The 26,426-nt window shown below is 43.8% G+C and overlaps 1 protein-coding gene across 1 annotated transcript in view; it reads right to left on the bottom strand.

The window, feature by feature from the left end:
- Positions 1–26,426, bottom strand: part of HECW1 (HECT, C2 and WW domain containing E3 ubiquitin protein ligase 1) — a 246,062-nt gene that overhangs the window by 52,712 nt on the left and 166,924 nt on the right. The window contains exons 15-21 of the mRNA XM_075557535.1: positions 24,935–25,040; positions 23,730–23,826; positions 19,318–19,401; positions 18,847–18,956; positions 15,279–15,399; positions 14,466–14,579; positions 13,237–13,389 (exon numbers count right to left, since the gene is read on the bottom strand). Of these exons, the coding sequence (XP_075413650.1) occupies positions 13,237–13,389; positions 14,466–14,579; positions 15,279–15,399; positions 18,847–18,956; positions 19,318–19,401; positions 23,730–23,826; positions 24,935–25,040 (785 nt within the window). The remainder of the gene's footprint in view (positions 1–13,236; positions 13,390–14,465; positions 14,580–15,278; positions 15,400–18,846; positions 18,957–19,317; positions 19,402–23,729; positions 23,827–24,934; positions 25,041–26,426) is intronic.

Consider the following 26,426-nt stretch of genomic DNA (forward strand, 5'->3'; position numbering starts at 1 on the left):
GAGCCTAGATTTATCTTTTCCTCTATTGGGATTATGGTTACGAGTTTGTGTTTAAAAACACTGTAAGCTGAATATACTGTGAGTAATTTGAAATATCAGTCACTTTAAGAAATGTAAGTTTCCATGTGTTATTTTTTTCCCCTTTTACTTTAAGACAGTAAATTCCTATGTTTCTCCCTCCTCGAGGAATTTTCCATTGATCTTTGGGCTTGTGGAAAGGTTTATGATCCTGCAATCTGAGGCTCTGATAAATCAGTTAATTGTATCTAGAACATGCATTTTCCACTTAATTGAGTTTATCTTAAGCCAAGAATTGCTGTAGTTATGTTAACTGACTAAGTTTTCTACTTGCTTTTTGTTGCTGTTGTTGTATAAGTCTGGGTTTTGAGCTGATCTCATAAAATGTTTATTTTTTGCCTCAATTTGTGTCTAAGTTTCTGTATTATTTCAGGATGGATGGAGGTCATGGCTGGCAATTACTGGTTTTCATGAAGTTATCTTAAAATCTTGATTCTCTTCTTATCTAAATAAAATCGCTTCTGGCATCTGGGTTCATAGTAGCTCTTCTGAGAAACTGATACAAATTGAACTATTTGAAAAGTACATCAAAACCAAAAGAGACGAATCGGCTATTTTGATGGGCACAAGAAGGCCTTAAGAAGAAGGCAGAATGTTCTAAATTGTTCCTCTAGAGGATTCTATAGAGCATGCAAAAAATAAAATCCGCTGCCATCAGTCCTTTTTGACTCCCAGGATACATATAAAACAGAGAGGAGCCGCTTCATGGAATTTTGGAGACCGTAATGAGGAGCAATAATAAACAAACAAACAAACCAATCCTAACCTTTATCCTGCCCATTGGCTGGCAGATGTGAAATATAACCAATGTGTGGTTAACAGTCCAGACTTATGCCACCGCATCCCCAGGTCTCCCGCAGAAGCTCAGGTTACACAAACAGAATACAGAAAAACTGCACGGTATTACTGGGGTCGTGGTGGTGTAGAGGTGTGTGGGTTGGGTTGCTAACCACAAAGTTACCATATGAAAGTCATCAGCCACTCCTTGGATTAAAGAAAGATGAGGCGTTCAGTTCTTTCAAAGATTTACAGCCTTGGAAACCCAGAGAGGCAATTCCATTCTGACCTGTCATGCTGCTGTGAGTCAGAATTTACTCGATAGCATAGTTTTATTATTATTTTTATTTTGTCAATAAAAATTAAATTATAATATTTCTTCACCCAAATCTTTATTTTGGTTAGTCTAATGGCAAATAAGCTTATATAAATTTAATTCTAGGAATATTTCTAGGAATTAGTCAAAGTGAATTCTTTCTGCTAAAAGGTTTATATATCTGTATTTCCTAAAGGATTTGGATCTAGGAGCAGACCTTTATTGTTAACTGTGTTAATGATATCAATTGTTGTGTCAATAATTATTGGAAGAACAAAATATTGCAGGGCATGTACAAGGGTACGTCAAAAAGTACTGCTACAAAAGAATACAAACTCATGAGATAAAAAATGTGAAGAAATATTATTATGTCAAGAAAGATTATTTCTTGACATATGCTCCATTATTTTTGCTCTGCTATCCTTTCGGTTAAAAAAATTATGCAGCACCCCCTTGGAAATTAAAGACCATTTTACCTGAGCCCACAATTCAGGATAAAATGTAGGTATCTGCTCTTGCAGCTGCCTTGTGTCCTTTCAGTGTGTCCCGGGGGTTGGATAAGCTCACGTTGGGAAGCACTGGACTAGTTATATACACTTCCGAAGGGGTGTTTCCTCTTGCTACACTTTCCCCTAAAGAATTCGATGCTGCCCCCTTTACATTCTGGCATACTCAAGGGATGCAACTCGAGTTTCTTTGAGCTTGTGGACAAAAAGAATCCTGAAGGGTCAAGACCAGCGCTGTTTGGTGGATGGGGCAGGTTTCCCAAGAATACTCTCATAGGACAGCCGTTGTTACCCTCCAAGAATGAGCAGGTGCATTGTCATGATGAAAAGATATTTCTGGGCGTAACTTTCCTAGCCGTTTGTGCCCCTGCCAATGTAGTTAAAACTTCTTCTCAATAAGTGCCTATGATTATCCTGGACCCTTTGAGAAAATCTATTACGATTACCCCCTTGAAGTCCAAAATAGCAGTCTCCATAGCCATTGAGCGGCTCTTACACCTTGAATTTAGCTGGCACGAGGATGAGACTAAGACAAGTACATTACTGAGAGGGCTCGCCTTCAGCCATCCAGAGGCAGGCTTAAACACATGTTGTTGTAATAAAGCTGTGACTTTAAACTGGACCTCTAGTAGCAACACCTTTTTAATGTTCCGTCATGTAAGTGATGATGCTGCGGTGCAGTGAATTATTTAATATTGATTTTCTATCCATAGTCTTTGTAACTAGAGAAGGTTGGAGAAGATGCTGATGGGATTGTGTTACTCCGTTGTAAGTGATTATTAAAAGTACTCATTGTGACTGCAATATCTTGGAACTCTGATGAGGGAGCTGGTTAGTTTGTCATCCCTGAGTTTAAAATGAGATATCTCACAGCCAGGAAGGTTGAGTCGATCTTCCCACCATCAGGAAAGAAGAGCCACGAGTGCAGCATCTTCCTTGGACTCTGAGACTCCTGCACATGAACCTCCTCAAATTAGGGACAGAAAGATGTGATACCCGAGGAGCTGCAGAGGACCAGCAACCGCTACTAAAAGCCAGAACATGATACAGAACTTTCTTGGCTTCCTGGGCCATGGAGTGATTAAAACTGAGTGCCAATGGGCAGGAAATCCACTTGTTGAGGAGTGTGCTTCCAGACATTTTATTGGGGAAGCTAAGTTTGCTGATCTAGAGAGCGAGAGCTAAGTACCTTCAGGTTAAGGGGTATGGTGGGGTGAGGGTCCTTTTGAACCTTTTATAAGCAACGCTAAAAGAGCTTTGTAACATTGCCTGACCAGGGCAGAGAACAAGAGGGGGCAAGGTCAGAGAGAGAGAACTGTCTACAGGCATACATAAAATGAGGCTATCCTGATTAAAGAATGTTTCTGATTCTGAACTGTAGCCTGTTAACTTCCCCATAAAACCTCATAAATTGTGAGGATGATGTGTGAGTTCTGTGTAGTTAACGAAATGAACGGTCCCACCTAGCACAGAAGCTGGAGAGTGCTGTGGGAGGGTCACTTACTGTCAGCATGTTTGACCTCCGCGTCACCGGAATTGGCTTTGGCCAACTAATAATGATGACAAGGAGTCTCTATTTCCCTTGGACGTCAGAAGGGGCCAGGTGCCTCCCCCATGCCATTCTTTACATATACACAAGGCCAATTTAACGCATAGGAAGATATTTATGTACATACAGGGACCCATTTCCCAAATGGATTTGTACTTTCTTTTGAGTAATCAAGCTATTACTATAATGTCACCTTACTCCCTATAGCTCTCCCATTTAACAACACGGAAATGTAAAAGCACAGTCAGAACATGGAGAAACACACGGTGAGGCTCTACTACCACAGTCTTAATGGCTTATCTCGGTAATTAGGCATCTAAGTAATCATGTGTCATCAAAGTAATGCCCTGAATGGAAGAAAGCAGCCATATAATAGTATTTAATCAAAAGGAGGGAATGTGTGAGATTACTAAAAATGAGTCACTTGACATGTATAGGAATGACTGGCTCAGTTAAGAACCCCAACCCCACCTTAGTTTTTCCTTATTTCCTTTGTACTGGTTAAACCCTTAGACAAACTTAATTACATAATAGGGGAGACATATTTTCCTCAGTGACAAATCTACAGATATGGGGAATAATGTCCTTAAGGAAGAATTGATATGAGAACCTTATCAGAAACTCCTTCTGCAGCCCAAAAGGAACATTTTAAGATTGATTTACAGTTTAATTAATTAATTTACTACAATTGCCTCGTGATCCTCTTGTAAACCCTACACTCTTAGCCATGTATTTAGACTAACCAACCCAAGTAGCCCCCATATGGGTCTTCAACCAATCTCTGTCCAACACCCATTTTGAAATGTTCAAGTTTTGGATTCCCGGTTATTGCCACTTCCAGTACAAATGCTGTATTCTTATTTTTTGATTTACCTATGAAGCATATCTCTATTATGCCTCGATTTGGGAGCACTTTATTTCACTGTGTGAGATCCAATACGTCTCTGGTTCAAATTGCTTTTGAGCCTTCAATGAATCCTTTCCTTTTATCTTAACAGAGTGTGTGTCCTCACAGTGAGGCTAAAATCTACCGAGGAACAGAAAATACGCATACAACAAAGACAAAAAAGATAAATGGAGTGACACTGTGGAAATGATTACTATACTTGGCTGTCAGAAATGCCTCACACGAAAGGCCTGTAATCCACTGTAGAACAAAAGAGGCAATGAAAACCTAATGAAGCACAGTTGCATTTTGACACACATGGGGTCAACTTGATAGCAAAGTGTACTGATATTTGAGTATCTGACCACTATGCAAATGAAGGTGGAATCATCATAATGAAATGATAAAACTTGAGTACTTTATAAAATTAGCATAAAATTAGAGGACTTTAATATTTCTGTAGTCAAGGCAGTTAATAGATACAGTTTATGAAATGGCAATCTTTCTAGTGGGTAGATGAAAAGTTCAGATATAATTTTCTACCTATTTTCTCCGCTGCTATGGAAACTGAGCCCATGGATTTCCATATTGGAAAGAGGTGCATGCTGTCTGATTTATGGCTGGGCTGACCCATGGCAGAGCAGAGGATGAATAGTGTTGTGAGTGCTCATCCCCTTGATGTCTCCATTCCTGATTTCTGGGTTTGTGGGGAAGCTGCAAGCCTTCATGAGAACATTTCCTTTTGAGCGACGTCTGAAAGGGCTCCAGAACGCACAGATTTTTCTAACCTTTCCCTCTTTTATCTGGTGTGACTGTTACTGTATCTATTGCTGGGTGACACAAATCATTACATGCTTAACCTGAACCCACACAGGAGTGCTTTGGAAGGAAGGCGTGGAGCTATGCTTCTGAAACGTCACAGCTTTGGAAACCCAGTGGAGTCATCCTACTGTGACACATGTGAAGTCATCCTGAGGCTGCAACTGCTTCCACAGCAACTGGTTGAGATGTTATTTTTCTGTTACCACCGACAACTTTGACAAAGTCACGCTAAAGAAACACGTGCTATGTTAACAGAATGTGTCCTCCGTGAACATAAAAGTAATTTATTGAAGAGTCAGACCAGGGATATTTCTCATCTCACAAAGTGGAATCACTAGCAACTTTAGAAAATCCCTTGAGGCTGAAGACAAGAAAATTGATTTTTTTTTTCAGTTTACTAAACATGTGATAAAGAATCTTCACTACATTTATCATATTAATATGTCTCAACACTTGGGACATTCTAGAATTGTAGGCAAGTAGAGCAGTAGGTAAATTTGCTATGCCATGTGGAGTAGAGTTTTTGATTTTCAGCCATTGCTACAGTGAAAATACAGTCCATCATTTTCCAGTTCTTTAATGTACAAACCCCCCCACTATCATGACCCCAACTCTACCTAACCAATCCGGCTAGACCAGCACATACATGGGTACAGATAAGAGCTCTCAACACAGGGAATCCAGGACAGATCAACTGCTCAGGAACAATAATTAGAGTAGCAATACCATGAGGGTAGGGGGGAGAGAGGGAGAAACGATCACAATGATCAATGTATAACCACCACCACCACCCACCCCCCTGCCAGGGGGACGAACAACAGAAACATGGGTGAAGGGAGACAGTGGTCAGAGTAAGATATGAAAATAATAATAATATATAATTTATCAAGGGTTCATGAGGAAAGGAGGGGAAAAATGAGGAGCTGATACCAAGGGCTCAAGTGGAAAGCAAATGTTTTAAAAAGGATGATGGCAACAAATGTACAAATGTGCTTGACACAATGGATGTATGGATTGTGATATGAGCTGTAAGAGCCCCCAATAAAATGATTTTAAAGAAAGAAAGAGAGAAGAGAAAGAGAGTCTCAAGTAGGGACAACAAAGGAGGAGCTTGGGGGAGCGCACAGAGTCTGAGGTTCCTCAGAAAGCCCCAGGGGAACATTGGACATGTGGTCATGGCAGAATGAGCAGTGTACAGTCTCCAGTAACAAGCCGCCTTCTCCATCGTCCCAAGCAACCCTGGAGCATGCAAAACGTCAGGGGCTCGAGCATCTATTACTGACGTCACCAGGGCTGTAGAGCACCAGGGGGAAATGAAACAGGAGAGAGAAGTCTGACCTTTGAGCCAGCTAGTTCAGATGGAAGGAATGCCCACTCAATTTATCTTAACGGCCCCCATCTACTGTCTACTGGGCAGCACACTACACATGCCTGCCTGCACCTAACTCTCAATAAGTCTGACTTGAAACTTTAAGTGGTAGGCATTGTGCTAGTGTAAAATGAGACGCACCAGTCCCCGGGCTCTGACAGCGTATCTCCTCCCCGGGAGTCCGACAGAACCGGGAAGAGTCTGGGACTGAGAAGCAGCACCAGAGTAAATGATCACATTGACTAGAGCACAGAGGCCTTCTCCAGCCACACCCGAGCAATGTCTTCAATCAGGTGTATTGGTTGAGACGTTGCAGCCGACTGCCTGCTCTGCGCTTACTTCTGGTCCACTGGTTTCCAGTGTGAGGGGAAGAGGTCAGAGTGGGCGTGTGTGAACACATCTCTCTCCTCCTCCCAGATTACATCCTGTCCTGGCTTGTCCTTTGGTCAAAGGATCCCCACTGCTCTGGAATGTCCAGCTGTGCAGAGTAAAGGTTGGGGCCATGATAACACTTCAATCCTTTGGTTCCTTTATTTATTTATTTTTTTAAATGAATGCTCTTTGGGTGACAAATGATCACCATGATCCCAGCCGCCCTGGTGAATGGCATGAGACAGTGTCCTGTGGTCTGAGGAAGAAAGGAGGGTTCATCCCACAGGATCTGCGACCATCCTTGCCAGTTTTAAATGGTACCCTCTTACAGTGAGATCAGCAGCGAGAACTGTTGATTTTACCCAAAGGTGTCACAAGAGTTGTGGCCCCCCAGTTAGGTAATGCCTGGTGTTACCCTCCACCCCTCATGGGTCTCCTTCCTAGCCAGGCCGCACAGCATCCTTCTTGTTGGTGTGAGGTGCTATGGAATCACTTCGTACTCCTACCTCCCCTGTGCGACAGCATGAATGCTACTCCGTCCTACAGCGTCTTCACAATCGCCAGCTATGGGTGAGTACGTTGTTTCCATCACTGTGCCAGGCCGTTTCCTTGAGTATCTGGTTCATTTTGATAGCATGTCTAAAAGACATGCGGCGAAGTCTTGCCAGCTTCCATTCTGAGGAACATTATGGCTGTATTTCTCCCAAGACAGATTTGTTTATTTGGGTGGCCGTCCATGGCATAGTCTGTGTTCTTTAACACCATCATCATTCAAATGCACCAATTCTCTGCCATCGTCCGTATTCACCGCTCAGCTTTTCATGAATAGGAGGCTGTTGGAATATCATGGCATGGGCCAGGCACACCTCAGTCTTCAGAGTGACAGTGTTGGCTCTTTCCCACTAATTTTGAATAATGTCTATGATCAATTTTAATCATAGAATAGTATGTGGTAAATAACATGTCAGATTGCGCTATTGTAATACTTCTTAGGTTCCATAACCACTACAAAAGCATTTCATAAAATCTTTCCACATTGAATCATAACATGATTAGCAATTGAGTGGAAATCTTTCGTTTTGCTCACTTATTTCTTTTAATTACTATTTCATTCTTTATCAAGTTCTTGACATCCGTTCCCAAATACGAATGATCACAATATCGTAGTTACAAGACCCCAAACTGGGGACTATAGAAACACCAGCATGAAAAGCAACCCCGTGGGCTTGCAGTGTGCTGATGAAGCCAGGTGATTCCTGGTGCCCTTGAAAGTGGGTAAGGACAGTGCCGAGCAGAGCACATCGGAAGGATCGCCACGCAGATTAAATATATTTCTGTAGTTGTCGCTTTTGTTGGGAACCACCGAGTCAGCTCCCCTCACAGAGACCCGAGTGACACACTGCCTGTGCCATCCAACTAACGGCGGGGAGATTTTTATGAGAATCATGAATTTCTGCTGAAACACTGTACAGAAAAGTTTCAGACCAACACCTTGGGGCGTCACACAGGGCTGTCTGCTCTTTCCCAGCGATATCACTGCCTCTGGCTGCTTTGGGCCATCCCCTTCGTTGGTTGCAGGAGCAATGGGAACGTGGCCTCTAGACAGGCAGGCCACATGCTTGTTGCTGGCATGTTGTGTAGTGAACCCAGTAGATGCCACCCAGGCAGGAGCCCTCCCTAGCACAGAGCTGGACAAGCATATCCAAAAGCCAAACTCATTGTCATTGCGTTAATTCTGACTAGGAGTGGTCCTATAGGAAAACAAAAAATAGAACTTCCCCTTTGGGTTTCTGAGGCTGTAAATCTTAATGGGAACAGAAAGCCTCATCTTTCTCCTGATAAGCAGTTTTCAAACTATTGACCAACCTTATGACTAGCATGTCAATGTTTGATCCACCTGGCCAGCCCTTTTGTAAAACACATAAACCCCCAAACCAAGCTCATTGTCATGTAGTCGAGGCTGACTCTCTAAGCCAACATGACCCTATGACAGGGTAGAACTGTCCCTGTAGGTTCTGAGGCTGTCACATTATACAGAGCAGAATGCCACCTCTCTATCTTGCAGAGTAGCTGGTGGCTTCAAACTGGTGACCGTGCAGATTGCAGTCCGGTTCATAACCACTATGCTACCAGAACTCCTCATTAAATATACATACGGGCACTGAAAATCCCAAACCTGTGAGTGTTCTTTGTAAAAAAATAAATCAATGGGCTCAAGGCACCAAGAGGGCACATAGTAGAGAACTGAACACGAGGAGTATGTCAGGCTTGTTGTTTGGTTGTTATTAGCACTCATCAAATGGGATCTGAGACACGGTGACTTCATGGACAACAAAAGGAAAAGTGGTCCAAGCCTGTGCTATCCCCAAGATTGGTTGCATGTCAGACCATTGTGATCCATGCAGTTTTCATTGACTGGTATTTCAAAGGCCATTGCCAAGTTTCTGTGGAGCTTCCTGGTCCATCTTAGACTGGAAAGTCCACTGAAACTTGTTCAACTTCACAAAACCGAAAGAGCAAGCTCACAGCCGTCGAGTTGATTCTGACTCATAGCAACTCTATAGAAGTCTAGCATTGTCCCTCCGGATTTCTGAGGCTGTAAATCTTTACAGGTATGGAGTCTCTTTTTTTCTCCTGTAGTTAGCTCATAGTTTGGAACTTCTGACCCTGTGCAGCCCAACACAGAATCCACTCTGCCACCAGGGTAAACCCTTTATAGCAACCGGTTTTAACATCCTAGCAACGTGCAGTCCACCACTGACAGGGAATGGTAGCTGTAAGTTAAGTGCATCGGTCAGGAATCACATCCAGGTGTTTCACATGCATGCAGAGCACTCTACCATTGAACCACCACCGTCCCCACTGGTTAAGCCCAACAAGGACTTGTGGTTCAAATAAAGGAAGATTAAACGGGAAGCTTCAAGTTCACTTGGCCATGGCTGCAACTGCCAACTCCTCTTAGGAATGCTGAAGTCTTGATTCCCAGCAAAGGTACCAGTGCGGAGCAGGGTTAACTCTTGATGGGCATCCTCTGGAGGGCTGTGCTTGTTCAGCATCCTGGGTTTTTCCAAGTGCTGGAAAGGAGTCTTGCTGGCCTAATGGTCACAAGTTGGGCTGCTAGTAGTTTGAAAACCACTAGCCACTCTATGGGAGAAAGATTGGACTTTCTACTCCTGTAAAGGGTTACAGCCTCCGAAACCCACAGGAGCAGTTCTACCCTGTCCCATAGGCCGCTATGAGTCAGCATTGACTCGGTGACAGTGGGTTTGGTTTGGTTTTGGAGGACTCTGGGAAACAGAACTGTTCGGTGGCAGGGTTCAAATAAGAGAGGCCCATTCGCCTGCCGAACAGCAATTCCCATTCACTGTTGACACTGAAAGGAAGCTCATTGAAAATAGCGCTGCTTAGACTGCCCATTGGTTCAGAATGACCTGCGATGTGATGAAGGTATATAGGCCAGCATCCTCATCCAGAGCAAGTGCTTCAGGGGATCAAACTCAAAACACTGACAAGAGGGTGAAGTCCTCCAGGAAGATGGCAGTTTACTAGTGTCTCAAGGATAGGCAGCTTCAAGCTCTTGATCTTGATAAAGGATTCACCTAGAAGATTTTGCTAAATCTCACCATAGCCCTGTAGCACTTACATTCCTTTCCCAAGGCAGTACAGTCTTGCTGACACACGTAGGCAGTCTCTTCAGCACCTTCGCACCAGAATGGGTGAGCAGCAGCTTAGCTAGGGTGAGCGGTGGGTGTGGGGCAGCTGGTGAGGCCTGATCAGTGATGCAAAGCGCCGTGAGGCCATGCTCAAGCAGGAGGTACAGAGGAGCTTCTTTGCCTTTCTCCTAGGTTTGCCTGTGCCTTATTTTGTGTCTGCGTCCAAAAAATGCTTCTCTTCCAAGTTTCCTCCAGGTGGCTGAATTCTATTGATATCACGGGGCAATTCCCTCTGCCCGACTGACCCACCTTCCAAAGGGCAGCTCCTGCGGCACTTAGCTCCTCAACACTCCTTTCCTGGAGGCCTAAACTTCACTCTCCCAATCTTTTGTTGTGTACTTCACACCCAGACTTCATTTTATGATCCTATCTCCTTCACACCACCTCAGGCCCGCTGATTCTTCCTTGGGAGCTATCCTGCTCCCACCTACATTGGCTCATTCTGTCAGCCTACACTTCTGTAGTCGGGCCCTTCAGTACCTCCTGGATCCATGTGGTCCCGTGCACCTCGGTGTGCCTAAACTCTCCTCACTATCCCCTCTCCTCCCATCACGTGACTTACATGTCTGTGCTGGAGTCTCTCAAATCTCAATTTCTATCCCAAGACCCTTCCACTAGCCAGGTCTATATCACCCCAGTTGCATGTAAATGTGCTAATGCAGTATCACAGAAGCTGCGAACTCTATGGGTCAAAGAATGAGTTTCTCACCTTTCTTCTACACAGGCTCTACTTCATATCACCCCAGTGTATGATTAGAAACCTTAGGTTTATTCTACATTCTACTTGTGACTCACCTTAACATTCCATCAGTGAGATAACTAGGTCAACGGCTTCTCCCTTTAAAATGTCCCAGTCATAAATGCTTTCTTCTCCGAGACACTGACTCAACCTTGGTGGTGACTCGTTTTCTCTCTCTCCTCAACATAGCAAGCCTTAAGAATGGTCTCCCTGCTTCCAGTCTCACTCAGAAAACTTGTTTCTCTTCACACTGGCAAGGGTTAATTGAAAAAACCCAAATCTCCGGTCTCACTTCCCACCAGTATCCTGGAGGCTACGCTCTGTGCCCATAAGTCAACTCTGCCTCTCATGTTTTTATATTCTTACCTGTATGTTTGCTCCTTGACATGTCATTTCTCCCTCTCTTTATAATAGTCACTGACTTCTCTCTCTGCCCCTACCTTGAGCCTCATGAGATTATTTGTGTGTTATTAAATATAATTGCATATATAGGAGAAGATGAACAATCATAAAGGAAGAATAAGGAAGATTTGATGCATTTGAACTGTGGATCTGACGATCCATATCCTTGTGCTAAGGGCGATAGGTCTCTCTACTTTGGGATGGAGAGCCTGCTTGAATGTGACCTGAGTCACCCCGCTGCCATTCAGATGTCAGGTTCACAAACTCCTCCCTCTACGGCACTTTGCTTCTCCAGCTCCCCACTGCCGGCAGTGCTGCGTCACGGCCTCTGTTTTCAACTTAATGGCAGGTCAGAGGGAGAGGAAAGATACGGGCTAACTTCTGTTTCAGCATTTATATCCAAAGCTTGATATAGACACACTCCTGTCCAAGCTGAAGAAGTCCAGAGTCAAGTGTGTTTGCAGATAGAGGGCAGACACAATACCTACAAACGTCACACAAGGCTAATGTAAAACCACATTACAAGGACTTGTTCGCAAAGTCCACCAGATCCCAGGTACCACCCAGAAGCTTGACTCACAAGCAACACATGCTAATGAATAATTTCAGAGAGGAATCCACAGTGACAGTGTCTGGGACTCAAAGCAGGAGCTTCTGTGCTGAGAGCAGGGGTGACTTTCCAACCAAGGGTGTGGTGGTGAAACCCCAAAGTCGTTGCATCCTGGATGTTCTGAGCAGCTGACTGGAGAGTTCTAGTACATACATATGAGGTATTGCCCACCAATCTGTACCCAATAGAGGGGTAAGAAGTAGTAGAAACAGAGAGAGAGGATTTTCCAGTCAGAAGGAAGGTCTGTGTTAGTTATCCAGCACTGCTGTAACAGGAAAAGCCCAAGTGCGTGACTTCAACAAATGGAGTGTGATCTTCTCACAGGTTAGGTCAGCAGTCCGCACGCAGGTGCCAGCTCCAGGGTAAGGCTTTCTCTCTGTTGTCCCCAGAGGAAGGCTCTGGCTTTGAGCTGTGGCTCCCGGGTGACCTTCAAGTGTCTTGGCATGTGTCCCTCTCATCCTCCCACCTTTATAGTTTTTAAGAGATTGACTCAAAATATATTCTTAATTCTCTCATGAATATAAGAAAGACAACTCATCTCCAAATGGGATGTTAATCATAGGCATAGAGAATAGGATTTACAACTCATATTTAAGGGGAGGGGGGAAACACATAATTCAACTCATTATATTCGCTTGAGAGATTATCTGACCCAACAATCTTATGTTTCAGAAACTGATGTTGGTGTCCCTTCTCCTCCCATGTGCCTTAACTCCAATTCAAGTTCAAGATCGAGTCATTAGTCCAAGGTCAAAGTATTTCAAAGCCCCAAGTGCTCCCCAAATCCTCCATTGGGGACTCTTATGATTTTAGTAGCATAATTCATGTACAGCATATCTATCTACTAACCTCATTGTCCTCTCCACGGCCAATTGCTCTCACAGAAGTTTGCCTTTGATATGTTCTCGGAGCCTGTGGTCATTTCTTTAGTATTCTAAGTGAAGATGAACAGATCTTCCTGCCTGATGCTCCTCATAGGGCTCTTGATAGGCTGGCCACTGCTTTGGACATGGTAAGCCCCCGAGAAATGCTCATGACTTCTGACTCCGAGAGAATGGTATCTTTCAAGCATCAGAAAGCAAAATCAGATGTCTTACCATTCGAGGTGGCTCTCCACAAAGGCCGACATGGGGCTGATCTGCACGGTGTACGTGTCGTTTGCGGAGTACTCGAAGAGCCCGTAATAAGGGTTGAAGAGCTCCTGGGAGAGCAGGAAGAAGAACTCTCGCGAGGGACCGCTGTAGTCCAGTCTGCAAAGGAAGCACAGGACGGGGCTCAGCACGGGCTTGCAGATATCTGTGCAGGGGCTCTTCCCACCATCGCGGTTCCGAACCCTTTTTTCAACCGCCTCACACTGGTCTCTTAGCTCTTTTTTCAACCACATCACCTTTATGGAATAAAACACACAGTGGCCCCATCCAAAAGAGGAAGTTGAGTATGTGGGGTAGCGTAAAGGAATTTCCTGTGACTGGATGCATATGTGTATTTGTGTGTGTGTGTGTGTGTGTGTGTGTGTGTCTGTCTGTGTGTGAACTGGAAAAGCTTCCAAGTTTATTCAGCTCTATCCTGCCAGGAAAGCTTGTTTTCCACAGTTGCAATATTTTTCTATGAAAGTTCTAAAATTGAATAAAAGGTTTTAGTTTCCTCTAAAAGTTATTTTTGTGTGTGAAAAAATTAATACCCTGTGACTTTGGACTGAGCTTTTGGCTGACTCTGGATATGTGGTGTCAATCTCTAGCACATGTTTATAATTTTAGTTTTTGGAAGATTTTGAAACGTGAATCTGTCAGGTAGTGAGAAGCAGGGATGTCTAAGGGGCATGCTGCAAATTGAGGCCCTGGAGACCACCAGCCCTTTCCCCGTTGGCTGCTTCTCTGCTTCCTGCTCCACTGCTGCGATCTCTCTCTCTCTCTCTCTCTCTCTCTCTCTCTCTCTCTCTCTCTCTCTCTCTCTCTCTCTCTCTCTCTGGCCTCGGCCACCATGTGTGGGTGCACAGTCCCATGAGGTTCCCCCTGTTCTGTGACTATAAAACCTGAAACTCCTTCTATCCTTTATAAAATCCCACTTGGATCACAAACCAAGCTCCGGCATGAATTCTTTCTCTTGCAAAGCCAAGAACTGAGGTATTTCCCACCCGTGAAACCTAACAAATCTTGAAAACACCTGGCGAGAGAATCCTGCCAGGGAGACATGGCCAGCATCACCTGGAGCAAACAAGCTCGGAGCTACCACGCAGGTCATTTTTGAAGATGACCAGCCACGATCCTCAGCCCCTGGCCTGGCCTGCCCTCACCTACGTGTCTCCATGACAGAGAAGGCACCTCACCCCTCCTCTCCAACAAAGGTGACGTAAAGCTTGTTCCGCTGGAGCTCTTTCCGGGAATAGGCCATCACTTGATTGAAGGTTCCCTCCAACAAGTGGTCCCGACGAATAATGAGCCTAGAAGGAGAGGAAGCCACCCGGTCACCATAGGGAAGGGCCCAGAGGTGCTGCTCTTGGCTGAGATTCTGTGGCTCACTGCTGACATTCTGTGTGAACGAGGAATGCCAGGAACTTCTTTTCACAACCATTTTAGGCCTTGGGGCGGCAAAGTAAACACCTATACGTTTCTAATCGGACAACTTTCATCGTCTTGGGTTTCATTAAAAATTCTTTTTGATGAACTCATAGTGACCTCTCTTCAGCAGGATTCCCAAATTCAGGTTTTACACCTACTTACCGGTAAGACCAACAAACTCAGAAGGAAAACCGTGAACAATTTTTTTGGACCCTACTAAAGTTACATTGTGCACGCATTTGATAAATGAGTTACTTTTTACCCCAGGAATAAGTGAAGGCAAATATAAAATTTGGATTACACTTCTTTATTTTCTGAGCTCTACCGCTGATTTTATATATGCGATGCCTGAAACCTACTGCACTTTCCTTGCTTGTTCTCTTCCTTTCCCCAAATTAAATTAATTTCTTAACTTCCTTTCTTCCAATTCTTTCCCACTTCCTAATTGCCTTCCACTTTTCTGTGAGCACAGCAGCTACCACGGGAGGCTAGCTAGTCTCCAAAAGATGGCTACAAAGGTACAGATGACAAGGCAGAAGGTGCTACCACCTGAATTTTGTGCCAGACCCGGGGGCACTCACTTAATTTTCCCTGGACCCTGCCCAAATCCTTTGGCTTCCAGCTTCCGGTAGAAATTTCGGAGCTTGGCTTCAAAGTCTCTCCGGTATGGGGAAGGTGCTCTTGCACTGGCTCTCTGCAAGCCTGCAGAGAGAAACCATAGCGACATTGTTTTTTCAATTGGAGGAACAGGAGAAGGAAGAACTGACAAGTGGGACATTTCTGCAGCTTCATAGTTTTCCATCACTCTTTCGGTTAATTTTATAATACATAGAAATCATATAATAAAGACCAAAATGATTTTGATGGGAACCAACATTTATATATTCCACTCCAATTACTGAAAGCTGTATTTATCTTAATAACGCCTTGGTGAGCTTTTTTCTGGATTTCATCATGCTTAGATAATCTAAAACAATTACCTCAAATCAAACGAGACTGAGCTTCTCTGGCAATTTCCTAAAACTATTAAAAAGTGGAATGTAACTATAATATGACAGCCGGAGCTATAATATATGTGTAATCAAATTTCTATAATTACGTTGACATTAATACTGAAGTAAGCACCCCTGTTCCATAGGTCCCAGAGCATTAAGGGTGTCTATTGTATTACCTTGCATCATAAAATTTAAAATGATCATAAGTAATCATAATAAAATTTAGAATATAATAGTGACCCACTATATTCCAGGCACTAAACTCACAATCTAGGGAGACAAGTACCGATAAACTACGAGTTTATCAGTTAGCTTATTGTGACAAAAAATAACTATAATTACAAGCTGGGATAATTGGTACCCATGAAGGAAAGGAATCAGGTCTTTGAGATTACAGATCATGGCCAAGTGTGGGAAAGCTTCCCTGAGGAAGATCTGAGGAATGGGTAGGTGAGAGTTACACTGAAGGCTTCCAGTTAATCTAAGAGAAGAGATGTGCAGGACCAAGAGCAAGCCAGCTTGAGAATCAACACGTGCAGTGTGGGAAGTGGTGTTCTAATTTTGTCTGCAGCACAATGCACGAGGGGCAACTTGGTACAAAACCAGGCGTGAGATATGGGTAGCAGGCAGGATAAGGTGCACTGAAAATTGTTAAAAATTGCTTCATCTGAAGAGCAATAGGAAGACATTATACAGGGACTGATAGGATGCAACTTGAGTTATACCACTAATTTTTCTGCGGCAGAAAGAGCAAACTTAAGAGGGCCATGGGGCACCGCGGGAGTTCAAAGGGGATTAGCAGGGTATCAGTTGGTACTGGTGAGGCAAAGTGGACAGGGACAGCTGGGAGCTATATTTGAGAGGCAATGGATTGGCTAGAGATAGTGAGGAAAAGATAGGTTTCTGATTTTTATAACTAGATAGATTTTTGTGACCGCAAGATGTGAAGCTCGGAAGAACAAATTTGCCCAGGAAGGTCATGAGTTAGCTCCGGTATGGCAGTGTCTTTGGTTGTTAGAAAGGGGAGAAACCGTTTGAGAGAGAAAAGAAGAAAGCCTAGCACTGAGTCTTGGGGATGGGACACAGAGGAGGAGGAGGAGCCTACAATCATGCCAGGAAAACAGAGAAGATGCTAGAGTGACACTATAGAAGGGAACTGACGCAGTCACGTAAGGGGGAGAGAGTTCATAGTATCACATGCTGCTGAAAGATCAGGAGAAGCCACGAGGACTCATTTTTTGGTTGGTGACAGAAGATCATAGGGACCTGAGGGTAGTCATCCCCTCTATTCTAAAGCGGTGAAGGAAATGGGTTGAAGTTTGATAAGCTTGTAGGTTTGATAGCAGGCACTTAAAAGGCAGGACTCAGCAGAAGGGATCAACTATCAGGCATCAAAGAACAAAAATCATATCATTGTGAATGAGGGGAAGTGCGAAGTGGGGACCGAAAGCCCATCTGTAGGCAACTGAACACCCCTTTACAGAAGGGTCATGGGGAGGAGATGAGCCAGTCACAGTGCAGTGTAGCAACGATAAAACATACAACTTCCCTCTAGTTCTTAAGTGCTTCCTCCCCTCCACTAGTGTGATCCCAATTCTACCTTACAAATCCGGCTAGACTAGAGGATGTACACTAGGCACAGATAGGAATTGGCTAGACCAGAGGATATACACTAGGTACAGATAGGAACTAGAAACACAGGGAAACCAGGACAGATGACCCCTTCAGGACCAGTGGTGAGAATGGCGATACCGGGATGGTGGAGGGTAGGTGGATTGGAAAAGGGGAAATGATTACATATAACCTCCTCCGTGGGGGACAGACAACAGAAAAGTGGGTTAAGGGAGACATTGGACAGTATAAGATATGACAACCTAATAATAATTTATAAATTAGCAAGGGTTCATGAGGGAGAGGGGAGCAGGAAGGGAGGTGGAAAAAATGATGAGCTGATGCCAGAGGCTTATGTGGAGAGCAAATGTTTTGAGAATGATGAGGGTAATGAATGTACAAATGTGGTTTAGACAATTGATGTATGTATGGATTATGAAAAGAGTTGTATGAGTCCCCAATAAGGTGATTAAAAAATAAAAAGCAGACACTTCAATGATTTCAGCCAAGCAAGAAAGGAGGCCGTTAGCTGTGACAGAGGGAGGGACACCGGGTGTCGGAAGCTTGATGGAAGCATCCAGTTGGAAATATTAGTAGAGGGGGAAGTAAGCTTCCCAGAAAAATGTGATTGAGTTTCTTTAGATTTTCTTCACAGAGGAGTGGAAATACACCTTTACAATGAATGATCTGCAGAGTAGTGTGAGAGTGACAGACTGTCCTTCCACCTTCCACACGGAGACGAGGTCGTGATTCCAAGCTAAGGCACCTAATGTCCAGGCAGGCATCCCCCTGCCCCCCCACCCCCCCACCTCCGCATCTACCACCAGAGGTCTGTGTGTTGCTAAGCTGCTGAGAAAATCACTCGTGTGGTGGTAGCAGCATTACATTGGTATTTTAACACCAGCAGGTCATCCATGGTGACTAGGCTTCACTGAATTTTCCAGACTAAGAACAGACTCAGAAGAAGGAATATGTCGTCTACTTCCAAGAGATTACTCACGGAAAGCCTTATGGATACCAGCAGAACATTGTTTGATGTAAAAAAAAAAAAGGGTATGCTTCTTAACTTAAAAGGCACTCAAAATATGACTGGAAAAAAATCTGCCTCATCAACTCTTTTCAGGAGTAGAAAGCCTAACTTCCCTAATGAACTGCTTTCGTTGTGAGTATTGGCTGTGAGGTGTGTGTGGATTATCAGACCTAGAAGAACAGCTTTGCACGATGGGAGGAAGGATTGATGGCAGAATAGGATACAGAAGGATGGAGGGTGGAGGTCCATGTACATGCTCCCTGTGGCAATGAGGTGGAGTGGGAGTGTCCTTCTCCCTTGCGTAGGAGTTCGTAGAGTTTTCGGACTAACCTCTTTTTAGCTTGAGTTATAGGGGAATTACAGTTTATCACATTGTAATGACACCAGCTAGCCAAGAGGGCAACTCTCCAATATCTGCATCCACTTTGGAGAGACAGATCTGACCGAAGGTAATGACCTTGGTCATTAAGCGTTTGCATCATTCAGAACATTTATGCCAACTGCGCAGGTTACCTGGGGAGTTCTGAGGTGAGGAACAGGGTGAACAGCGGGGAGAGAAACTGTACCCAGGGTGGAAGGCAGCCTGCAGGGGGACATAGGACATAATCTCTTCTTCAAAGAGACTGCAAAAGAAACAAAAATTAAGTTAGTTCTTTGGCCAGCAGGAAGTGTTTAGGCAGGAAGGCAACAGCAGTAACAAAGCAGCCAAAAACATCAGATTTGAAAAGAAGCGGATTCTCAGTGTGCTGAAATCATTGACAACCCCTAGGCAAAAGATTCTGTCAAGTACTATGTGGAGTTATCGAGAACTCAGTTTTCAATGCAACACGTGTGGGAAGCAAGCGTGGGAAGTCTACGTCAGCGTTAACCCCATGCAGGCGCTTCCCTCCCAGCCCTGTGGCTGGGGCTGTGCTGCAGGAGAACCGCCCACCGGAGATGCTTTCCTGATGCTGTTTCGCAAACGGCTCTGGCTTAGCCCCTTACCTCAGTAAAATCACTAGATCTGCATCACAGGACAACTTTTCCAGCCCATGATTACCCTCAGTCCGAATATAATGGATTTTCTCCCTGGAATAATGTGGAAAAGAAAATGAGACTCGCATATGAACAAATCAGCTACGTGTGAGTTTATGTCAACTGGGCTAGGTGTTTGGTCAACTAGCCTGCCTGCTGTTATGAAGTGTGTGTATGTGACCAGACTTATTGGCATCAAAAAAATCAAATTCACTGTCATCGAGCCAATTCCGACTTACAGTAACCCTATGGTACAGGGTAAAACTGCCCGCTGGTTTCTCAGACTGCAAACCTTTATGGGAGCCAACAGCTTCATTTGTGGCCCTCCTTGTGACTGGCAGCCCACTGTGACAACCAGAGCTCCAGGTGCATTAAGCAGATCACATTACCATCCTGAATGTGGATGGGCCTTATGCAATCAGTTCAAGGTTTCGATGAGTAACACTAACAGTTTCTAGATATCCAGATTCTAGATATCCATTCTAACAGAATTTCTCTCCCTTCCTCACAGAATTTTTCGGGTTTTGCCCGACTTATAATCTTGGAATTACCAGCCCCCTGCCCCCAGCCCCAATTTCAATAAATTAATTCTTAAAATCTTTCTCTCTGTAGGAGTCCAGGCGATACAACAGTTAACTTAAAGCTTGGTGTTTCGAACCCACCCAGAGGTTCTGCAGGAGAAATACCTGGCAATCGGTTCCTGTAAAGATTGCAGTCTTGAAAACTCCCGGGGAAACTCAACTCTCACAGAGGGCGGCCAGTCGGAATCGTTTCAATTATAACGGGAATTACAGATGTCAAATTAAAACAGCGTTTATATATAACCAACGGATTCTATTTCTCCAGAAAACCCTAAGAAACTAAAGAAGCATCCCTTTTTAAAAATCCTTTGTTCTCTTTCAGTATGGTGGTGTAAGCAATGTCCTGATGCCTAATGTCTCCCAGTATTCTAAGCTCTCATGCAAGTTCACATGATGCTCTGCAAACAATGACCTCTATTTACACTCACACAAGTATAAACAGTGCCCCCCTCCCCAAAAAGCAAACAAACAAACCACCTTCAAGTTATTTCTAAATCGCAGTGACCCAATAGAACAGAGCAGAACTGTTTCCTGGGGCTCCGGAGACTATCTCTCTCTATGGGAGCAGATAGCTTCAGCATTAGTCCTGAGAGTGGCTGGTGGATTTGAAGCACCAACCTTGAGGTCAGCAGCTCACTGTTTAACCCAAAATGCCACTTGGACTCCTCCGCACAAGTAGAAGCCAAGGTGTTAGGTCCTGGGTTGTCTAAGGCAGTCAGGAGTGGGCCTGCACAGGACAGGGCACCTAGAGAACTGTGCTGTGTGTGGACACTGGGTTGGACGCCGTGTTAGGAAAGTGAGACAGCCTAAGGCTGGTGGAGAACTTTAAAGCCATGCGGGCACAAGGAGGACCTCCGGAAGAGATGAGACTCAGTTGTCCAGATCAGGATGCGCCCGGCTATCAGTTAACTTTTACACGGCATATTCTGACACTGCCCACAAGCTCCCATTCCAACTTGGGAACCTTTCCACAACTCCTCATTCCAACCTGGGGAATTATTTCAAGTAAGTTTAGGGACAAATGACTTTCATTTGAAGCAACTTAACTATTTTTTCCCTCTTGACATGATTCAAATATTATACACAGCATAGCTAAGACTCATTCCTTCTCATGTATTCTCTACGAGAAGTACTGTCTTTCCCCGTCCCCTACCCTTCTGGTATCACTACTCCCTTTCCGGTTCCTGGATTCCATGTACCATGAGCTCTTATCTGTACCTATGCACATGCTTTGGTCTAGTCCTTTCCAAGTGATTTAAGTGGAACTCTGGTGCCTGTGATAAGTTCACATTTCTTCAAAAAGTAAGCAGTGCATGCATAACTTAGTGGTGAAGTCAGTAACATTTAGAAAAATAAACAAGTCACAAGCAGTAATGTGTCAGAAACTCTATAGCTAAAGTCACTCCCATGAAGACCCATGGAAATCCCCCAAATGTTTAGGTAATGGGAGTCAAACAGTTGCGAGAATGAAGGATCCACATCACTGAGTCGCCATCACCATTGCTTCTTCGGTGGCTCAACAAGGAAACCTGGACAGGGACTTTTTAACTACGGATCAAACATCCGTGGACGCGACAATGGAGAAGTGCTAGCGGTGCAGTGCCGATGCGTTTGGCTGCTAACAGAAGGGTCAGTGGTTGGAACCTACCACCCTTACGGTGGGAGGACGACTTGGCAATCTGCGTATGTACAAATATTTACCACAATGGAAGCCTATCGGCAGTTAGTTCCACTCTTGTTTATTGGGTCACTATGGGTAGGAATTCACTTGATGACAATGGATTGTGGGGAGTATGTTCAAAATTAAGAGCCAAGTTTGAGGGCAAAGAGTACAAAGAAATGGAAAATATAGTTCCTGCTGTGAAGAGCATGCAGAGGTGTAGGGAGCCAGAGAAAAGGGGATACTACCTGCGATGACTCCAGTCTCTATCAAATTGACTTTGATTCATGGAGACTCCATGTATGTCGAGACAGACCTGTTTGAAATAGGGTTTTCGATGGCTGGTCTTTCAGAAGTAGCTCACCAGACCTTTCTTCCAAGTGCCTGTGGGTGCCTCTCTACCTTTCAGCTAAAGCAAGTACTTGGTTTCTGTCACCAGGGACTGCAAGCCTGGAGGTGAAGGGAAGCCTGCTATTACAGGAAGGTAGAAGGATCACTGAGCCAGCCTGACTCGCCCAGTCTCTGCCAAGGAGGGAGCACTTTTAAAACAAAAGGAGATGTCCTTAGGAGAGGAGTCATTTTAGTTAACGTGAAGGCACAGAGTAAAATCACCTTGGAGGAGGTAGAAGACGTTGAAGAGTTAAAAAAAAAATACTAGAAACAGGATGGAGTGTCAGGTTAGGACAAGGCTTTGGCAACTTCGGAAATTGTGTTTAAAAATATGGATTTTATTTCAATCCATTTGGAATCAAGGGGGTTTGGGGCAGAAGTGGCATAATTTGAGCTATGGTTTAAGAAGGCAACTGTGATTGGGACACAGCGAAGATAGAGTCGCTTCTACCATTTCCTCCTAATGCCCAGAAGAGAAACGAGGAAGACCGAAACCTGGACCATCGCAGGAAAGAGTGGAAGAGAGAAAAGATAGGGAGCTAAACGTGTGAAGGAAGAGGGTGGTGTTGGGACAAAGGGAAGTTGGGGGATGGTGGTTTCAATTTATTCAGAATAAGACCACACAGCAAAGAGGTGTCGGTGAAATGGTTGTGGAGGGGGAAGACAGTAAGCAATCCCTCCTGGAGAGGTTAGCAAGGATTTTAATGGCCAAGACACTGTTTAAGGCATTAGCGGTTCGTTGAGAAAGTCAATGTGGAGATGTCAGTGAGAACCCAAGGAGGGCAGCAAAGGGGATCAGAGGCAGCCATTGCCCCATCTTTGGGCACACGTCCCATTTAAACCTGTGAGTCATGGCCATATCATGGCCCATTGCAGTGATACTGGGGACTGAACATACAGCTTGAAGAGCATGCGTTGATCTGGATCATAAGTAGTGGAGCAAGAATTCAAACTCAAGAGACCGTGGGATCTAGTTTGGGAAGTTTGGGTGATAAGTGGAGGGAGCGAAATCTTTGAGACTCTTGTTGAGAAACCAGGATTTAAATTCAAAGGTATCTTCTCTTTTCATCATGTTGGGTTGTTATTTCTCATGCAGAGTGATCCAGGGTATCACAGATACTCAATAAAGATCACTCAATACGACCCTTTCTTCTTGCTGGTTGGTTTACGTTTTCGCACGGTTATCTAACAACATACTCAGCAATTGCATTTCAGGAATGTAAAAAGCATATTTTTTGCATAATTTTTTTCTATGAAAAATATTTTTCTTCCTATTTATGCTGCCTACAATTTATGCAAATCATATCAGCAGCATAAAAATAATATGCAATATGACCATGGGTGTGTCTGGGTGGTGCAAAAATGTCAACTTGCTTGTAGCTAACTGAAAGATCGGTGGTTCTAGTGCCCCCAGAGGAGGGAAGGTCTGGTGATTGAGTCTGGCAATCTCCTACTGAAGATTCAGCCATTGAAAACCCCGTGGAGCACAGTGCTGTTCTGAACAACATGGAGATGCCATGATTCAGACTCAATGGCAATTGATTTTTAACCTGACAGTATGACTTCCTGATCGTGCCAGTTTACAGAACCTGAGAACCTTGGGGTACTTCCAGTTGAAAATTCCACTTAGAATCGAAATGGATAAATAAAGTGCATCATCAGCTTTAGCTCTTCTTCCACAGAGACACTTTTGTACCAGGATTAATAGCTGGAGAGGCTTAGGATTACAGGGATAAAGAATGCGCCCCTACCTGAGTGCATGGTTTCTGGCCAGACTTGGCTGACGCTCTTGCAGCATCTCAAAAATGTTTGGCTGGCGCAGAAATGCCACAATCTTGTCATTATATGCTGAAACAGACAAATATGCAGAGTTGTGGTTGAGTCTTCCATCCAGAGATAATTTCTCTGACGATTAGAAAATAGTTACTTGACTTGTTATCAAGATTCATGTCGCAGTTTTAAAGGCAGGTAGTATACTCATTTTAAAAAATGTAAGTGGTTGAGAGTTTTCCTTTTTTTTTTTATTTCGGGGTTTTTATTTAACAGTTTTATTGATGCTTAATCCACTTCTCACCCAATTCAACAGTTCAGTCATATCAAGAATTGTACAATCAATACCACAATCGATTTCAGAACATTTTCTATTTTCCCCCAATGATTAAATCGCCTTAAAATGAGTTGTGTCATCACCTTCAGTTCTAGTGCTGAGTTTTCTTTTTCTTATCACATAATCACATTACTATTTTAAAAAAGATCAGACTGAAAGTGATTCAGCGGCAAGCCCATCATCCTTAATACCTAGGAATGTACCTGGGGGTGAACTCATCCCGGTGTGGACATATGGTCGATAATAAAATGGCTCTCCAGGGAGTCGTGTTTTTGTTCTACGTTTTCTTGATCATTGTGCCACAATTCTTTATGAGTTCAAAGAAATATTTTTTTTCTGACCAGTGACAAGCATGGATGGCCATGAGTTAATTTCCCAGCAGGATAATGGAAATACCAGAATCCATTTTATAACTCTTCCCCCTCATTTCCCTGGATACCCGTGGCATGTATTTTGGAAGGAGGGGTGGCTAGGGTAAGGGGTGAAGACTATGAGAAAAGTTTTTCCATTTATCTATGGAAAAGAGAAATATAAGTCAAACTGCATATCTGACCACGACGACATGCATCACCTCATTTGAATTATGCTCTTCTGAATCGAGTTAACAAATCTATGCCTGGGAATAAAGTCAAGGGGGAGTCAGGTTGGGAAGAGAATGTAGAAATCAGAAAAAAGGGAAAAGAGCAAGACAGTGTGTTCAGGAAGGGGAAAGAGAAAAGGGATAAAGAGGAGGTTGAAAGCAAAGGGTAAGGAGACAAGACAGTACCATAAAAAAGAAAGTTGAAAGTTAAAAGATCCAGGGCAAGACAAACAAGGCTAGCCAGAGGTGCACAGAAGCATGATACATACCCAGTGGCAACGACTCGTGTTGGTGTTGGCTTCGAATAGCAGCTACGAGGCTGTGTCCTGGCCTGGCCAGTAGAGAGGCTCCTCTGTTTCTAGAGACTTCTGAGGCCTGATTTCAAAAGAGAAGTGAAGCATTGGAGATCTGTCAGCAAGTTCATATGATCTTTTGGTACCAATATTTTTCAACATCAGGGGGAGAAGACACTGATATCCCCTATGTGGAAAAGTTAAAAAGTTATAATCTGAAAGACGATGGTGATCAAGGAAGCCAACGGTTAGGCCATGGAGACTAGACTAAGTGGAGTGGCTTATGCGCTATGTTACAGTTTGTAGGAAAGTGATTGTACTAAATGCCATTAATGTGCACCAAATGTATAACATTTGAAGGACAAAAGTTGGAACTAGGCTGAAGTAGAAATTCTAGGTAAATTACTAGTGAAATGTACATTGGAACTGATAGCAACTGGAAACACATGGGATCCAGGGCACATGACTCCTCTAGGACCAGTGGTGAGAGTGGCGATGCCTGGAGGGTGGAGGGAATGTGGTGTAGAAAGGGGAAACCGATTACAAGAATCTACATATAGCTTCCTCCCTGGGGGATGGACAGTAGAGAAGAGGGCAGGGGAGACGTCGGACAGTGTAACATATGACAAAATAATAATAATTTATGAATGATGAAGGGTTCATGAGGTGGGGGAGTGGGGAAGGAGGGGGAAAATGAGCAGCTGTTATTAAGGGCTCAAGTGGAAGGCAAATGTTTTGAGAATGATGATGGCAACAAATGTACATATGTGCTTGACACAATGGATGTATGTATGGATAGTGATAAGAATTGTACGAGCCCCCAATAAAATGATTTCTAAAAAGGCACAAAAAATATTAGTGAAATAGGCCTATTAACCGCCTCCCTCAAAAGAGGTGCCTTTGAACTTCAATAGTGAATGTAGAATGGACTTGATATTTTAAGGCAATTTAATTCTTTGTTGAGACTCCTGTGACTCCATCCTCTGTACTTGTGCTTCTTCACCTGGTGCCTCGTGCCCTCCAAACTGTTCTACAAAGCGAGTCTTATGAACCCAATTTAGAAAGAGGGAAACTGAGGGTCAAAGAAGCGGAGTTAATTGTTGCAAAGGTTTCTGCTCTCAGAGGCATAGAATCAAGGTTTGAAGTAATGCTTGACTGTAAACCACAAGTCTGTTCTTGTCATCTTACTGGTCAGAACTCAACATCCTGGTTTCAGCTGGGCACTTTGATCAAATGCAATGGGATTAATACTTTGCTTTGCTTAAGAGGGATATTCATGATGTATAAATTTAGGCAAATTTTATTCTATTGTTAATCTGAATAAATCCCCTAAATTCTAGCGTATGCCAATGAGTTTTCTACCTTGACTCAATCCGTAACTTGCTCCTTAAACCCAGGAAGATTAAAATATTCAAACCTAGGCACCGTTGCTTTCCAAATGATGGCATATTCCCTAAACAAGGTCGAG

The sequence above is a fragment of the Tenrec ecaudatus genome, chromosome 9 (genome assembly GCF_050624435.1).
Source record: "Tenrec ecaudatus isolate mTenEca1 chromosome 9, mTenEca1.hap1, whole genome shotgun sequence".
NCBI classification, from domain to species: domain Eukaryota; kingdom Metazoa; phylum Chordata; class Mammalia; order Afrosoricida; family Tenrecidae; genus Tenrec; species Tenrec ecaudatus.